At 44.2% G+C, this 17,828-nt stretch overlaps 1 protein-coding gene across 5 annotated transcripts in view; it reads right to left on the reverse strand.

Annotated features, from left to right (window-relative positions):
- Positions 1–6,715: 6,715 nt before the first annotated feature.
- SORBS1 (sorbin and SH3 domain containing 1) overlaps positions 6,716–17,828 on the reverse strand; it is a 121,983-nt gene continuing 110,870 nt past the window's right edge. Inside the window, exons 25-28 of one of the 5 annotated variants that reach the window (XM_006831176.1) lie at positions 13,906–13,965; positions 13,123–13,181; positions 10,232–10,344; positions 6,988–7,089 (exon numbers count right to left, since the gene is read on the reverse strand). In XM_006831176.1, the coding sequence (XP_006831239.1) occupies positions 7,022–7,089; positions 10,232–10,344; positions 13,123–13,181; positions 13,906–13,965 (300 nt within the window). In that variant the 3' untranslated portion in view covers positions 6,988–7,021. Of the gene's footprint in view, positions 7,090–10,231; positions 10,345–13,122; positions 13,182–13,905; positions 13,966–17,828 lie in introns of all 5 variants that reach the window. The other 4 variants (XM_006831177.1, XM_006831175.1, XM_006831174.1 and 1 more) reach the window with 4 other exon arrangements.

A 17,828-nucleotide genomic window follows, 5' to 3' on the forward strand; every position in this document is an offset into this window, starting at 1 on the left:
CAGGGTGGGCAGGCGTCCCAAGCTCCTGTATCAGAATGGAGAACTATCATCCCAATGTTAGGAGAGTTTTCTGCGTGTCTCTCTTACCCTCATCTGGTTGTTGTTGTTGTTATGTGCCGTGGAGTCGGTTCCGACTCATAGCGACCCTTGTACAGGGTTTCCGAGGCTGTAAATCTTTACAGGAACAGAAAGCCTCATCTTTCTACCACGGAACAGCTGGTGGTTTCGAACTGTTGACCTTGTGGTTCGCAGCCCGATTCGTAACCACTACACTACCAGAGCTCCTTCTGGTTAGTGACTGTAAAAAGAATCATGCAACCCGGACTTCATCTGATGGCCGTGAAGAGGGTCACCCTCAGGTTCTTCAGTTGGAAAGAACTTGGGTTCTTAATGTCATTGCTGAGCCAGTGAACTCAGTCCATTTGAAATCTGCCCTACCTACCCTATTTCCACTCCCTTTAAGCAAAGCAATTACTCCAGGGAAGGGTACATATCCAAGCTAGGTTTGGCAGGCTCTGGAACTGTTTTCAGAAATGTCAAATAGGAAGTCCCTTATGACACCAGAATTGAGTCTCGAATCAGAGAGAACAGGAAGGATGAGGCTGGAGCTACCTGCAGCCATGCTTCCCATGACTCCAGTCAGTAATTGAAAATGTTGCCAAACGAGACTGACAAAGCCAAGAATAAAACAAACACAGAGAAAGTTTGAGTTCCTGGCCTCACTCCTGCCTAACGTTAGTTCCAATCCCATTCTGCCCAGTGACAGGAATCAACATATGGCCAACAGAGTTTGGTTTCTACCACTTAGCATTCAAAGGGCCCTCATGTGCCTAGTTCTTTCAGCCATCATTATATTGTGAGGGCTCTGCTCCTTGAAGGAACACGTGTTGAGAAAATAGCGAGGGCAGAGCTTACAGTGGAGAACTAGAAGGAAAACTGAGATGGGCTGATGAACCAAACAACAGGATTTTTGGAAGCTGACAATGGATAGTTTTAATCTGGTGGTGGGAAGACAGACACTCCCGTGGTCTTGGCAAGAGTATAAACTGGTACAATATTTTTTGGATGGTGGTTTGGCAATCTCTTTTAAAAAATTCTTCCTTGTTGAGCCAACAATTCCAGTCAATGTGGCCTTGTCTGGAGTGGTAAACAGCTGGCATTAACCTCCAAGATCTGTATCATCAATGCTGCTGTCATCTCATAGCGACCCTGTAGAGGGTTTCCGAGGCTGTACAATCTTTTTGGGAGCAGGAAGCCTCATCTTTCTCCCACAGAGTAGCTGGTGGATTTGATCTACTGACCTTGCGGTCAGTAGCCCAACTCATAACCCACTATGCTACCAAGGCTCCTTTGCATCATCAGTAGGGATTAGCTAATATGGTAACATACCAAGTTGTTAGTAAAAAATGTGCCTGACTATATAAAGCAGTTGTTTATGGGTATATGTGTATTGGGTATATGCAGCGCTCAGATGATCTTATATCCAAGGGTAAGCAGTGGTTTTCTCTGGCTGATAAGTGTAATTAGAGAACTTTCACTTTCTGTATTTGTACAAGAATAATTTGAGAAATTCATTTAGTCCTGTTTCTGCTGCTATAAGAAAATGTTGAGTCCCCCTTTCATTATTGTTGTTAAGTGTCATTGAGTCAATTCTGACTCATAGTGACTCTGTATAGAGTTGCTGAGAAGCAGCTGGTATGTTTGAACCACTGACCTTGTGGTTCAAACCAACCTTACGGTCCAGTGCTTATCCTACAGTGCTACACCAGGACTCTTTTCATTATTGTTGTTGTTGTGTGCTGTGGAGTTGGTTCTGATTCATAGCAACCCTGTACAGGGTTTCTGAGGCTGTATATCTTTATGGGAGCAGAAAGCCTCATCTTTCTCCTAGCCGCTCCGCGGGAGAAAGATGAGGCTTTCTACTCCCATAAAGATTTACACCCTCAGAAACCCTGTACAGGGTCGCTATGGGTCGGAACCGACTCGATGGCACTTAACAACAACAACAACAATACTGAGTTCTAAGGAGCTCTGGTAGCGTAGTGGTTACGAATCGGGCTGCGAACCTTAAGGTCAGCAGTTCGAAACTACCAGCCGCTCCGCGGGAGAAAGATGAGGCTTTCTACTCCCATAAAGATTTACACCCTCAGAAACCCTGTACAGGGTCGCTATGGGTCGGAACCGACTCGATGGCACTTAACAACAACAACATTCTGAGTTCTAGGCTCTCAAGCCTTAGGGATTCGTTATTTGTTCAATGGACATTGAGTGACTCTGTACCAACGTGATAGGCACTCATTTTGATACTGGGCATGTAAGAGCAATACCAAATCATTACCCTCATGGATTGTGGAAACAGATACATGTGCATTGTTGTTAAATGCCATTGAGTCGGCTCTGACTCATAGCAATCCTGTGTAGGGTTTCCAAGGAGCGGCTGTTGAGTTTGAACCATCAAACTTGCAGCCCAGTGCTTATCCTACAGCGCCACATTAGAGAGTAATAATTATAATAGAGAAACATGGAGGAGGAGGAAGAGACTATTGGATGGGGACAGTAGGTTTCTATTATAAAGTAGTAAAAGAAGGCCTACTGAGGTGACTTAAGACCTAAAGCCATGTGGCACTTGGGGAGAGGGTCTTCCAGAGGCCAGCAAAGAACATGTGACATGAAGGAACAATAAGAAATCAGTAGGAAAATGGGGAGGAGCTCTGGTGAAACAATAAAGAACTAGTAACTGAAGGTCGGCGGTTTGAATCCACCAGCTGCTCCATGCAAAGCAAGGATCTGCAGTCTTGGAAACCCTGTTTGGAATTGACTTGAGGGGGTGGATTGTAGGTCATTGTAGCAGAGTGACCTGGGAAGCCACTAAAGGGTTTTGGACCAACTTTAAAATGATCACTGTTTGCTGTGTTATGACAACCAGAAGTGGCAGGGAGTTCAGTTAGAATGTTACTGCAATGAGCCGGCTGAGAGAAGATGACTTGGACTATACCAAAGTGACTGAGTTCTAGATGCATTTTGAAAGGAGAATGGATGGATTTGCTGATGGATGGGATAGAGGGTCTGGGAGTTAACTTAAAAGCTCCTGTGGCAACTCATGGCCCAGTACTGAGGTGGTAAGATTGCTTGATGACAGTTCTTGGCCAGGTCTGTTTGGGGCTCAAGCTCACCGTGAGGCGGGGGCAGTCCACTGGGTCACCCCAAAGGTGAGACAGTGCACACAGGTGCTTTGAGTTGAAGTGGTGGAGGCTTTCTCTGAGGCACTGACCCATCATGGCCACGTGCAAGCCAACCCCACCCCACACTGAGGTGGGGTGATCATAACCGTGCGATACTAGTAGATGCTCGACTCCTAGGGCCATGACTTGGATAAACTTGCTCTGGGGGCATTTTGTCCACTCTAACAAGAGAAAACTCACATAAAGACTTAAACTGATTTAGACCAAGCAGGTGTTGTGTCATTGCCGGTACCCATGTCTGTTGGAACAAATCAAGACCCACTATGCCCACCCATTTTTTTAATGTTTCGCTTTTGTTTTTAAGATATGTATGATTTTTGTCATTGTTGTTGTTAAGTGCCATTGGATCAGTTCCGACTCAGAGCGACCCTGTATAGGGTTTCTGAGGAGCAGTCAGAGTGGATTTGAACCATCAACCTTGTGGTTCAAACTGACCTTGTAATCCAGTATTTATTTATCCTGGAGTGTCACTCCATTTTAGAAAGAATGGTGACGTGGGCAACAGAAATAAATTAAGGAAATAAATATAAAATAAATTAACGAAACAAGTTGGTATCTTCAGAGTCCAGTGGTAAGTGCTTTAGAAAAGAACAGTCTTAGAAATTGAAGCAGTAAATAGAGGCCTCATTTGAAAAGCGTGGCAAAAAAAACAAAAAAAAAAAAAGGAAGCAGCGAATCGTAAGAACAAACACGTGCCACGGTATTCTGAATAAAGTTTATTAAATAATATGTACAGCAAATGTAGTAGTAACTCAACATATCTATCAAATCAATCCACTGCAATAAAGAAAAATGAACAGAAAAACATCTCTCTGCACAGGACATGTTCTTGGTGTGTTACTGAAAACAGCAATGCTTTCAATTAACTGGCTAAACAGCTTGTCAGTTACTTCTTTCAGACTGTCTTAATATTTTTTGCAATAACCTGTTCTAGCCATAGGACTCAATACTACTGCAGATTAAAATGGATTGCAAAAAACAAACAAGAACTCAACAAAACTTAAAACCAAAACAAAACACCATAATTGAGATGACAGTTACCTATCTCTCAGAAAGAATGATTTAACATTCTAACACTTTACAATGGCTATTTTTGTGCTTAAAACCTGCAGGTGAGTTATTTGGAATTCCTTCATTTAAATAAAAAAGCAAAAAACCTCATGACTTCCTTATTTTATCCCCACCTCTGTTCAAACTTTTTAAAATCATTTTCCTATACAAGGTAGGTACATGGGCTATACAAAGTTAAATATACATATTTACAGTCCCACATCATAAGCATATGATTTTTCATTTACTGCAAAAGGTAAGTAATTTGGGGGATTCACCTTTATCTGGAAGTGTGACTGATATATCAAAATGTATTGCAAGGCATGCTGCCGGTTAGTTGCACTTGCCATTAATAAACCTGTATAAACACTTCAGCATAAAAATATGTATTTTATGTTACTAAATTTGAAGACAAAAGAGCAATCGGAATCCTCTGTCCTTTGCTTCATCATAGCTAGGAAGTTGAAGTTTGATGCAAATTTTTAACGTATGATTTTATTAAAGACGGACAAACTGGTGAGGCATACCTGGGTTTCTAGATAGACAAATGCGTGAGGCTGGCGTCATATGCAAAGGTGGTTTTACAAATTGGTTTTCTTTTCTAGCTGTATTTAAAGAGGTGTTCAAAATTACCTACTTAGTCAAGAAACACCTCACAAGAAACTATGAGATAAGATTGTGTTACTGATAGTTTGAGTCTAAGAAAGACCAGGAAACGTTAGCCATTATGAGTTACATTCCAAAATGGGTAAAATGTTGCCGTGCAAAATGCACGTACATGTACGCTTTTACTATACTTCCTCAGAGAGCAAGCGAGCCAGAGAAACGGGGCTCTTGACTAGTGGAGCAGACCTTCTAAAGCGATGGGTCTTTTTGTTACTAGATCCTAAAGGCCCTTTCTTTCCAGGAAACTCCCTTCCCCCCACCACAATTAGTTCCACAAACTACTCCCTTGGGATTAAGGTTCTGTTTTAGCGAAAAACAAATGTATCTGGGAAGAGGTAACACATAGCTCTTATCAGTCATTTACACTGTAGTATGAATGAGATGGTTTCTTTCCTGAGAGCTAGATTTGAAAGAAGGGACAGGGAGAGAGAGTCAGGGTACGGTGGTTCACTGGTGGGGGGTGGGAAGTTGGTGGGCTGCTAAGATGGGCACAGATGCCAAGGCAGAGGTACTGAAGACAAACTTCGTTATTACAAAGACTCCAAATTTTGGGACAACCATCCACGGGTAATTCTGAACAATGTGCAGAAAGCCAGGGGTTCCTATACACACCCCTTTCACCTTGAAATGTTACTGCTATTTGTGAACTTGGATGTGTGCTTGTGGGGAGGATGAAAGTATCGGAGATACTAGGGACAGCTCTGCACATCTCTAGCCACAAACTACCCTCAAACAAAGGCTCTTCTGTCATCCTACTTGCTCAAATGTTGAGCAAACGGAGCCAGGAACATGGCGGTGTTTTCCGGGCTCCCTCCAGGGCACATGCATCTCGTCCTTACTCATACCCTTCTTAGCACATATCACAGTCTCTCTAGATTTCCATGTTTTCTGTCTGTGTCTACCTCCCCAATCTCCTTTGAGTTCCCAGAGGGCAGGGAATGGGGTCTTTTATTTCTATCTTTGTCTCCACAAGGGCTGAGCAGAGAGATCCTGAATTGGCCAAAGCTCTGGCTGCCACAAAGAACAGGTAGTGGGAGAAACGCCTCCCAGCCTCACACTGGGGCCCCTGCACCTGTACCATCTGCTCTGAGGAGAAGCCTCATCAGGTTGCATTTGACTCTAGGCCCCAGGTGACTGCGTTTCAAGTTGACACATTGAGTCCCCTCTAAGGCCTGGACTATGTCTTGCTCACATGCATCCCCTGCATTTGGCATCCACCACGATGTGTTAATGACAGAACACTACTCTTAGCTTTCTCTGAGAATAGGCCTACCAACCCCAAACCCTGCCGACCAGAAAAGAAAGGTTAGAATCGTGTTCTGTCAAATGAGGTCATACTGCCCTGAAGGCCAGTGACATGAGAAAGAAACACACTACACTGCAGGTGACCTCAGGAGCTACAGGGCTTCTGAACAAAATCACCCAGAAATACAAATTTAGCTATCCGCCAGGCCTCCAGCCCCTCAGCTTTCTGGGACAAACCTTGTGTGCTTTTCTGCCTGAATGCGAAGGGAGCCCAGAGCAATGCTACACAGCTGGCTGAATGTGTTTCCTCCCCTTCTGTTGTGCATGGGGTCACTATGAGTTGGGGGCCCAACTACGGGGTATCAGCTGGCTCTCGGAAGCAGGGGCTAGAGGCTGATGAACCTCTGGAGAAGGACAGGGGAATCTGCCTGGCTCTCTGAGGACTGCTTCAGGCTAAAGGTCCCCTTTGAGCCAGGGCTGGTCAAGGCTGGGCAGCATGAGGTATTTATGGCCTAACTCTTCTCCCAGGCTGTGCTCCAGGTCAGATTACTCAAGAGGTGGAGGGGAGGGGAAAGCTGGAGCGGATCCAGAAGCAGCTAAGTAAATAGGGCTTTGCCTCATTCCTCTTTGCTCAGCACACAGTATGCTCAGACAAGCTTGGGTTCAAACACAGCACTTCTCTGTCCCTCTCTTTTGCTTCTTACGTTATCCACTGACTGCATTGATTATCCTATCGACTCAGTGTTTAAAGAACAAGCCTGGTTCAGGAATTATGCTTTGTCCTCCAATGAAAAAACAATCTCTGGTTTTCTGTCTTCTTATAGATACAAAGGTTTTACGTAGTTGCCTGGGAAAGTACCAAACTGTCTTGTCCTTCTTGAGGTACCTATGAAAAAACACACAGATAGGCAAAATGAGAAGACTCACTCATGTGAGTTCAGAGGGAGAGACTCCAGCTTCGGTGTCATTTGGTAAATATCCCTCAGGCTTTGAGCAGAGCATATGGTTTCCAAAGCACTTCCCCTCGTTTATCTCACTCAGGCTGCAAAATAATGCCGGGTGACAAGCAAGGTTGGCATTTCTAGTATTTCAGCTTTTCATCTGAAGAAGACCAGCAAGCTGAAGTGACAGTTCTAAAGTCCTCTAATGGTGCAATAGTTAAAGCTCTTGACTGCTAACTGAAAGGTTGGTTGGTCCATCCTGTCCAGGGGTTCACGGGAAAAAGACCCAGTGAACTGCTCCCGTATAGATTGTTGTTGTTAAGTGCTGTCCTGTCAGTTCCAACCCATAGCAACCCCATATAGAGTTTCTGAGGAGCAGCTGGTGAGCTTGAACCAACTACTCTGTGGTTCAAACTGACTTTGCAATCTAGCGCATTAACGCACAGCGCCACACCAGGAGTCCAGTATGGAGTACAGCCTAGGAAACCCTCAGAGGCAGTTTTACTCTGTTGCATGAGCTGAAACAACAACAAAGCCTTGTATCAGAGGCAGAACTTGAACCCAGGTCTTCCGACTCCTAGCCCATTGCTCTTTCAATACCTCTCATTTTTATTTTTGAGGAATTATTGCATTATGACAGCAAGATACCCAAGACTTAGAATTTCTAAATGATAGGATTTCTTAAAAGTCCACTCGGTGCCTCTCAGAAGCCTGTGCCTCAGACCCAAACTGACTCCCTGGCTTTGCTACTACTGACTCTATTTGGGTTGCTGGAGCCAAGAGCATTGAGCTCAGGCTACACCACCCCAGCTCCTTCCCTTAGCTATGTCTCTCTGAAGCGAGGGTAGCAGATACATGTTCCTCCTGGCAGACATCACAACCTGGTTGGTTTGGACATGGCCTCAGAATCCTTTTAAAACAGCATTTTGAGCAGCCATTGCCAAAGAATTGGAGTTTTTGTGTAAGGTGAGATTTCTAAGCTGAAAGAATATGTCAAAGCTAAAGACACCTACAACAGATCATGAGCAGTTGCCACTGAGAACCACATTCTAGTTGTTGTTGTTGTTGTTGTGTGCCGTGGAGTTGGTTCCGACTCATAGCGACCCTGCACGGGGTTTCCGAGGCTGTAAATCTTTACGGGAACAGAACGCCTCCTCTTTCTCCCGCGGAGCAGCTGGTAGTTTCGAACTGCTGACCTTGTGGTTCGCAGCCAGATTTGTAACCACTACGCTACCAGAGCTCCTTCTAGTATTAACCTCTAATAATAGAACTGGGCTATCTGAAAGTCACATGTGGCTCCTGGGGAATTTAAAATACCACTAGTCTGCATGGAGACGTGCGGAAATTATAAAATACACCGAGATTCTGAAGACAGTATGAAAAGAAGAGCGTAAAGCATCTCCTTAATAGCATATTATACTGATTGCATAGTCAAAAGAAAACAGATAGATTGACTGCATATTCAAAAGATAATATTTTGAATGCACTGAGTTTAATTAGATTGTCAAAATTAATTTAATCTATTTTCGCTTTTTCAGTGTGGCTTTTCCAAAACCAAATCCACTGCCACCTAATTGATTTTGAATTATAGTGACTCTACAGGACAGAGTCCTGGTGTGGCGCTGTGGGCTAATGTGTCAGACTGCAAAGCCATTTGAACTGTAAGGTCGGTGGTTCAAGCTCACCAGCTGCTCCTTGGAAACCCTATACAGGGTCGCTATGGGTTGGAATCGACTCGACGGCACTTGACAACAACAACAACAGGACAGAGTAGAACTCCCTAGAGTTTCCGAGGCTGTGAATCTTAGTGGAAGCAGCCTCATCTTTCTCCCTCAGAGCGACTGTTGGGTTTGAACAGCTGACCTTGTGTATAGCAGCCTAATGTGTAACCCACTATGCCACCAGGGCTCCAATGTGGCTTTGAGACAAGTTTAAATTGTAGATGCGACTTGCATATGTTTCTATGGCCTATAGTGCCCTAGAGTGTCACTCTCTAGTCTGGTTTTCTTCTACACAGACTGACCCAAGGCTACTGGGCAGTAGACTTTCTAAAGAAGCTGCTGGGGACAAGGCGACTCTTCTGGAGTCTCATTTATGCTTTGCTGTCCTCCACATTTGGCCCTGGCATGCCTTCTCTTTTACAAAGCTCTTCTAGAGAGCTGGGAAGAACTGGCCTTTGGAAAAAAGATAAAAGGTAAAGCTTTCTCTATGGGGAAACAGGAAGCAAAGAATGAGTCAGGAGCTCCCAACAGTATATTCATGTCTGAACAGCAATACAGACTTCAGGGAGCGATGAACCTGAGTTCAAATCCTGACTCCACCATTTACTCGCTGGTCACTTTGGGTTAGTTACTTAACCCACTCAGTTTCTGAATCTGCTAAAGAAAGATAACTGTTTTATAGGGCTGTTTACTGAGAGACACTCACTAAGAAAACATAGTCAGCACTGTTGTTGTTATGTACCATCAAGTTGGTTCTGACTCACAGCAGCCCTATGTAGGGTTTCCAAGGAGCAGCCTAGTGGGTTTGAAGGATTAATCTATGGTGAGCAGTCCAGTGCTAACCCTATAGCATCACACCAACAATCCATATCCAGCATAGCATCCGGTTTAGAACAGAATCTCAATAAATGTTGGTCTTTCTCTTCCCCTTCCTGTAAATGCAGATCTTTTGTTTCAATTAAGCCGATTGTTATGGTGAAAATGATCAGAAGCCAAGAGTAAAGGAGGTCTTTGGAATGACACATATGCCTGAGTCTGAGGCTGAGATCTAGGTGGAATTGAAATGTTCTGTCCTAAGAGTTTTAAAAAGTAAATGTTCCCTATGTAGAATAGACAGATGCACAATAGGAATGTGAACAGAACCTTAATTACTGAATCTGATCACTAACAGAGGTTGGCGTCTTTGGGGTTTGGACTTTAGCACAAGCATCCTTCACAGTGTCTTAAGGGTTAGCAGAAGGAGTGGCACACTTTCTCAACTGGCACAGAACTGAGAGGGCTCTTCTTCAGTGCAGAGAACAGTGCATGGCCCATTGTTCCTGGTCATTCCTGAAGTCACAACTGGGAAGACGAGCAAGGTGCTTACCAACAAACCATCCATCGTCACATCTTTCCATGACATCCACGATGTCTCCATCTCGGAGTTCCAGCTCATCATCGTTCTGTGGAATATAGCTATATAATGCTTGGTAGCTAAAGCTAAAGAAAACAACAATAACAGGGTTAAATTAAAACCCACTTCAATTCCATCAAGACTTAAGTAGTGTTTCCTGCTCATCATAGGGGATGAAAGTATTTTGTTGTGTATTTCTCTGATATCTCAGGATTTGGGGAGATTCTTCAGCACACATGAAGTATATCAAGACTGATGGGAATGGAAAACTCTGACTGAATCTTGCAGAATCCTCTTAATTAGTGTTATTTGGCTACTATAGTAAAGTGTTTTTGCCTAGATCCCTACACTTCTTAAAGCTAACCAAGCATTTTTCTTAACAGAGAGTACAATATGCAGATTGTCAAGACTAGCCAGACATTACTCAGGCCCAGAGGCATTAAGACAATCAAATGTAACAATATTTATGCCTTCTAGTCTTTTACTCTGGAGAACACTGGACAATTTTAAAAATAGATTACATATATATGGTATAAAAAAATGCCTTCCAGTTGCCTCACTGGTTTGCAAAACCACTTTCGATGTCTTCACATGCCTAAACACAGTCCATTAATTGCTTTTAAATGTGAATGTTATGTTTCAGAAACTCCTAAAAACTTTTTGCTTTTTAAAAAAACTTTCATTTACTTGCTAGGTGGCCTCAGACAATTTGGTCTGTGTTTCTCTGTCCTTGCAGCTGCCACCAAAGAAAGCTGCTGCTTCTGGTGAAAGTTGGCAGCAAGGAAAGGCTTTGTGTGTTTTCATCCCTTCCTTCAGTATTTAAGGAGTACCTAAGAACAGGCCAATTCTGCTACTTTATTCATTTGCAACACAATAGCAGCATATAAAGCTTTGTAAATGAGCCAATCATTTTCCATTTCCAGTAGATTTCAGTGGATTCCAATGTATGGGCAAGAAGACTGACTAGAAGCAAGGCAAGGAGTCAGTACCCAAAAATAAGAGGTTCATTCTGCTCTCAAATGGACCTTTTAACTTTACATATTTATCCAAATGTACTAAGCCTCCAGTGGAAGGTGTCTAATGAGGAATTAACAAATGCAGATAGATTTCCAGTTGGCATATGAGTGTATTTTTTGTCCCTTCGTTTTTTGATGTTTCTGTATTTCCCTGCTATCTCCTACCCAACCTGGATCCCTATGGCTGGCCTTTCAATGTATGCCCCCCTTTAACTCTCACTATGGTTGCTTTGTTAGCCTTGGCTTTGGGAAACAACTCCAGCATCTGCTTTTCCCACTACCAGGCCAACGAGATTGGCCAGAGAAAGGGCCAACAATTGGTTCTAATTTGGGGTGGGCCTCCAGCTGCTCCCACTGCTTTCTCATCAGTTCTCCTGCCCAGTCTCAGCAGACACGCTTCGTCTTCCTGCCCTTTACCTTCCCTCCAATTTCTGTTTCCATGTGGAACCCCTTTCCTGGACTTTTTGTTTTTTAGTGTTGTTGGTTTTTTTTTCCTTCTTTCTTGCATCTTTTGACTTTGAAAGCTCTTTTTCCTCTGGTACAAATGTGTTTTAAGTCTCCCCATCCTAAAAATACTGCCGCCTTCCCACTCCATCTATTCCCCATTGAATTTAGCCATAGCCCTTATCACTTCTGCTGTCTCCAAGGTCATCAATGATCTCCCAGTTGCTACATAGAATGCCTGGTGCACATTTTTCACATCCTCCCCCTCTTGGCCTAAGTAAGCGGCTTGCTTGAGCAAACACTGATTTCTCTGTTCTGTAGGTGTGATTCTCCCTCACCTTTTCCTGTATCTCTTCTCAGTCTCCTTTGTTGTCTGGAAAGCTGTTCCCCCAAGGATCTATCTAGCCTCTGCTCCTGTCTCCCTTTACCCTTGACCTCGAGTCATCTTCCACATTTCCATGGTTTCCAAGAATCCACTCTGTCCTAGCTGAGGCCCTCATTACTACGGAGCTGAATTAATGTCTCCTAACCAGTGTCTGTGTGGAGCTGTAAGGTAGACATTGGACTGCAAACTACAAGGTGGGTGGTTCAAATCCACCAGCCACTCTTCAGGAACCCTATACAAGGTCACTATGTGTCAGAACCAACTTATGGCACTTAACAACAACAGCAACTAGTGTCTTTGTCCAGCCCAACCCAACCCACTCCCCAAGTCTGAAACCCATCTTCTACCGTGCTGGCAGTTTTATCTCCCCAAAACAAAATACGATCAATATGTTTCTCACTTCAAAAGCTTGTAATGGTTCCTAGTGCCTGCAGAATGGGATCCAAACTTACTCAAGAGCATTCTGGATTCTACTATCTGGTCCCAACCTACCTCTTGACCATGTTCATCGCTAACATTTCCTCCATGAAGTATATACTGCAGCCACACAAGCCTTCTTGCAGTTTCCAAGCACATGACTTAGTCCAAGCCATTCTGTGCATGGTTTACTCATCTGGAAAGATCTTTCCTGTTCTAGCTTTCAAAATCCAATTTGTCTTTCATTGTTCCATACAAATCTCTCTTCCTCTGTGCTTGGCACACAGGAGGTACCCAATAATTCTTTTTTTAAAAAATGAATGTATGAAATCCGCTCATTGTCTTCCATTCAGTATTAACTGGCCCTTCCTCTACATTCCCACCACACTCAGCTTGACATCAGTCCAAGACCTTCTTATTTATCTGCCATCTGCTATCACGCTGGCTGGTGGGAAATAAGATTAACTGGAAATCCTCAGAGACTCTGACAGCCATTAGCTCATTCCCCCAAATGGCTGCTCCCATACCCGGCCAATGACCCGCTCTCTAAAGCCGAAAGTCCACCAAGAACTTGAGCACTCCAGTGTGCCAAGTGTACTTACACATCTTGTGAGGGTTGACTCCTATCTGGGGTGACTCTTCGCTGCTGGGCTGGAGGTTGCTGAGAAATGATTAAAGATGATTTACTGTCAAGAGGGGACACCTTGTGATGAAAGTCAAGGGGATGAGACACAGTGCTGCAGTAATGGACAGATTTTTCGGCAATGTTTATGATCTCATTGCAAACTGCTTCCTGTAAGGTGGCCCCGAGATATCCAGAAACCCCCATAAAACAGTCAACAAGGGGACCAAAAGAAAAAAGAGAGAGAGGAAGAGATGTGACATTCCAGATGAAGCACACAAGTCCAGGGAAACAACAGAGTTGAAGATCCAGGTTAAAATATACATATATTCCAGTAGTGGAGTGCAGGAGGGATCCAGGCGTAAGCATGGAAAAACAGGTAAGATACAGAAGAATTTGGGATTTAGTATAAATATTAAAAAAATAAATAAATAAATAAAAAGGTAGCAGCATAAAAGCCTGTAATTAGTGAGTAACTGTTACAAATGGAATAATTACAGAATAGAAATGCAAATATGTATCCCCCAATCATGCACTAATACATTCATTTAATCCCACATACAGGCAGGGTGGAAATACTGTCTCTAAATTTCTCTACTTTGGAGGGTTGGGGGTGGGCTACATCTCTTTCTACTAGAGTAGCCATATAACTCTTGAACTAATGGCAATGGGAATTAACCAGGGGTTACTCTAGTCTAGATTCTAGTCGTCAGCAAGGAAGTCTCTTTAGAAAAGCTGTAGTTTTATTCAACAGGCATCTTACCACATAGCTCTTTTCAGATTCTGTGAGATCAGGTCCTGCTCTCAATGAATGATGAGAAGGCTGTGATCACCAAGCAAATTATAAGGGAGACATTTTAGCAGATGTCACATTGGAAAGGATTCGAAATAAAAGCGTGTGCAAATACACGTACCACACCGTCACACTCGGATGACACCGGACACCCACGGCCTAGGGCCACAGAGTTTCCACAACACAGTGGGTGCACAGGAGAAAATGCAAATGGACAAAGTTAGAAGCAAGCATCCAGGCAGTGAAATGAGAAATGAGAAACATGGCTACGTGAGTGAGCCTGAACACAGGGTCATCAGGCTGGCAGGGAAGAGACACGAAGGACTGTCCTAAGAAGCGGTTACGGCTTGTCAAGAAGTGCACACGTGGCGCTCCCACTCTGAGCTCGCAACGATCTGCAGAGGCGGTGCTGTACCAGAAGCCAGCTCATTATTTCATTGGTTGGGCATCTCCTCTGACAGCACAGGCTCATGAAACTATTGCTCCGACTCACAATGACCCTGCATACAGTTTCCAAAGCTATAAATCGTTGCAGGAGCAGAGAGCCTCATCTTTTTCTTATGGAGCAGCCAGTGGACTTCTGACCTTGTGGTTCACAATCCAGTGTTTATCCTACCAAAGTCACTGCACTCCCATGAAACGATTCAGTCTATATTATTTCAGTATTGTAAAATGGGGAAACCCCACCACTTTTGAAGCTTCTTGGTAATATGTGAAGTATCAAATAGGACCTTCCTGCTGGAAAAATCTGCACGCTACACACTCCAGCCGGGAAGGACAGGGGTTCAGATACGTCATAGGGCAGAGTGTGTCCTGACCCAGCTGTAAAAATAAAACCAGTACTCCTGACTGGCCAGCTCAGGTACCTACCACATGCTGCCATGGAAACACAGGGGCCATCCGGGCCAAGTACATGCACCTTTCAGCAGGGTTTCCACAGCTGAGCCAGGGCTTAACTGGGAGAGGGGGGTTCCCTTAGAGGATTCGATCACAATGGGAACTAGGAAATCTCCCTAAATGAAGACTCTTAAGAGCCATCCTCAGAGAACCCCTCTACGCAATGTGCACTAATAGCTACAAGCCACAGCCACCCCTGGGCCTTCTAGAACAGGGCCTGAGACCTTTGTGTGTGATCCACTTGTTTCATAGGGATCCAGAGAAGGTGGGCTCTTCCCGAAGATCACACAGTGAGGTAGTAGTAGGTCTGCGTCCTGGCTCCATTTACTGTACCACAGAACCTCCTTTCTCTTGTCCTCTGACCATTTCCCACCTTACAAAGTCCCACGGGAGCCCTGGAGACAGGAAGCACAGCCTTCAGTAGTCCATTTTATAAACATCTGCAGAAGCTGGTGCTCAGAGAGATTTAGTATAGCCCCCAAAGTGACACTGCTAGTGAGAGGTCTGAGGTCTGGCTGCTTGGTTGCTTTTTGGTGCATCCCCACTGTAAGTGTCCTTGTTCTTAAGGGCCCTGCAGAAGCCATGTCCATACTCCTACCCAGCATAGGAGTGGACAGCTTCTAAAATCCCTTTCCAATGGCAACCACTCAACTCAGTGCCCTTGGACTCTGGCAGGCAGGAAGAGACAAAAGTGGAAAGGGCCACTTTATGTTCTGTAGACATTGTCTCAGCCCTCAGCACCGCCTTTGCCAGGTGACTAGGAGTTGACCCTACTCATCACCCATCTGCACTCTGGATCAAGATTTCTGTGAAACAAAGGAAAAGAATGGACATTTCCAAGTCCTGGTGTGGTGCTGTGGGCTGATGCGTCAGACTGCAAAGTCATTTGAACTGCAAGGACAGTGGTTCAAGCTCATCAGCTGCTCCTTGGAAACAGGGTCGCTATGGGTAGGAATCAACTCAATGGAACTTAACAACAACAACAACAACTCTGTGGGTGCCTTCATGTGGCAGAAGAAGGAAACTTGTTTTGGGAGCCTCAAGTGGGTGAGACTTACAGGCAGATTCTGACTTGCTAGAAACAAGAACCTTGTATCAGAGCTGCCCAGCAACTGAAGGAGCTGCCTCCAAAGGAAATGAGTTGCAGCGATCTGAGCTGGGGCTGAGCTCTTACTTGGGAGTATTATGGAGCAGTGAGTGCTTCCTGAACTTTAATGTTGTGTAGGTCTCATCTGGAATCTTAATGTTGTGTAGGTCTCACCTGGAATCTTGTGAAAAGGCAGATTCTGATTTGATGTACCCAAGACTCTGCATTTCTACTTGGGGTGCTGATGCCGATGGTCCACAGACCAACTTTTGATAGCAAGGTTGCAGAGGACCTCAGTTGTCCTGCACTGAGACTATCTACTGTGGGCTAGGATTAGTCTAGATCATTATCTCATGAAAACTAAAGTTCTCATTAAAAATAAATAAATAAATACAAACTCCAACGGGCGACCTCAAGATCTCAGGCAACTGCAGTTCAAAGAGGGAAGGCAGACAATGTCTTCGCATGATCTCCATGAGAGCTTGCAGAAGCCTCTAGAGTGTCATTCAATCAACTGAGTCCCAAGGTAGTGACTAGAACTTGTCTTCTAGTTAAGCATTTGGTGCCTAAAAGTGGTTTAGTGAACCAACTACAGAAAGAAGGACCTGATATTCTACTATCTCTTTCTTATTTAAAGCTCTCTTTTTTCCCTTTCCTTTTTTAAAAAAACCACATTCAAAGCACGTGTAGGTCTACAACCTCATGTTTTGTGTCATCTACCTCATGTTTGTTATCATCTGACTTTTATACTAAAACTTTTGTCTTGAAGAGGACAAGACAAACAGGACATTTTAAAGCTCAGAGAAGTCTGAAGGCTTGTGTGAGGTCCCGAGATCACTGAGGGGACCAGCTGAGTGCCTCTGAATGTCTAATCTCCACACATGACCTCCCGCTTGGACAATGAAGGGAGAGCTGGTGTAACTGTGGGAGAAACACTCAGCTTCTGCTGCTTCTGAAAACAGGCACAATGACTGCTTTTCTTGAATGATTTCTATCCCAAGTACTCAAAGACTCTTCCGATGTAAAAGGGATGGTGTACAGTTCTGGTGGCTTAGTGGTTACGAATCGGGCTGCGAACCTTAAGGTCAGCGGTTCGAAACTACCAGCTGCTCCGCGGGAGAAAGATGAGGCTTTCTACTCCCGTAAAGATTTACACCCTCAGAAACCCTATACAGGGTCGCTATGGGTCGGAACCGACTCGATGGCACATAACAACAACAACAACAACAGTTACAGATACTGTCTAGTCATTAACCCAAGGAACCACAGTCCTGGAAGGGATACTGACTGCCTGGCTAGAACCTCTCTTGGTCTCAGGCCATTTCCAAATAACCAGAGGATGATCATCATCAAAGCTCACATCTGGATGCTACAAACTCAGCCCCACCCTAGAGAGGTAGAGGTGACTGGCTCCTTGCTTAATGCTTGTTGAGTAAATGAAGGAGAAAGGTAAGATAAACATTTATCCTCTCAGTAAAGAGAAGGGATGATAAGACATCCTGTTAACTAAGATTCAATGTCTCTATATCTGAAACACATTCCTTAGATTTAAATGAAACTTTTTATTTAGCTGCAATGTGAGGAAGCTGTGGGGCGGGGGGGAGGTGGGGAGACTCTAAGTGGCAATGGAACCCTGTATTACCCATCACAAGGATTAGCCCTTCACTTCAAATGCTATTCACACCCTTTGACGTATCCCCTTCTCTAGGTACACGTTCTGTTCTTCCTTCCCTGACCCCACTTTCTAACCACTACACACCTTTATAGAACTCCTCCCCTGAACCTGTGCTGTCCAATACGGTATCCCACAAAGTCCACATGTGGCTCTTACTCACATGAGCTATGGCCAGTAGGAACTGAAATGTGCTGCCAGCATAAATACACACAGTACAAAATCAGGTAAACTATC

Source organism: Chrysochloris asiatica, unplaced genomic scaffold (assembly GCF_000296735.1).
Source record: "Chrysochloris asiatica unplaced genomic scaffold, ChrAsi1.0 scaffold00003, whole genome shotgun sequence".
Classification (NCBI taxonomy): Eukaryota; Metazoa; Chordata; class Mammalia; order Afrosoricida; family Chrysochloridae; genus Chrysochloris; species Chrysochloris asiatica.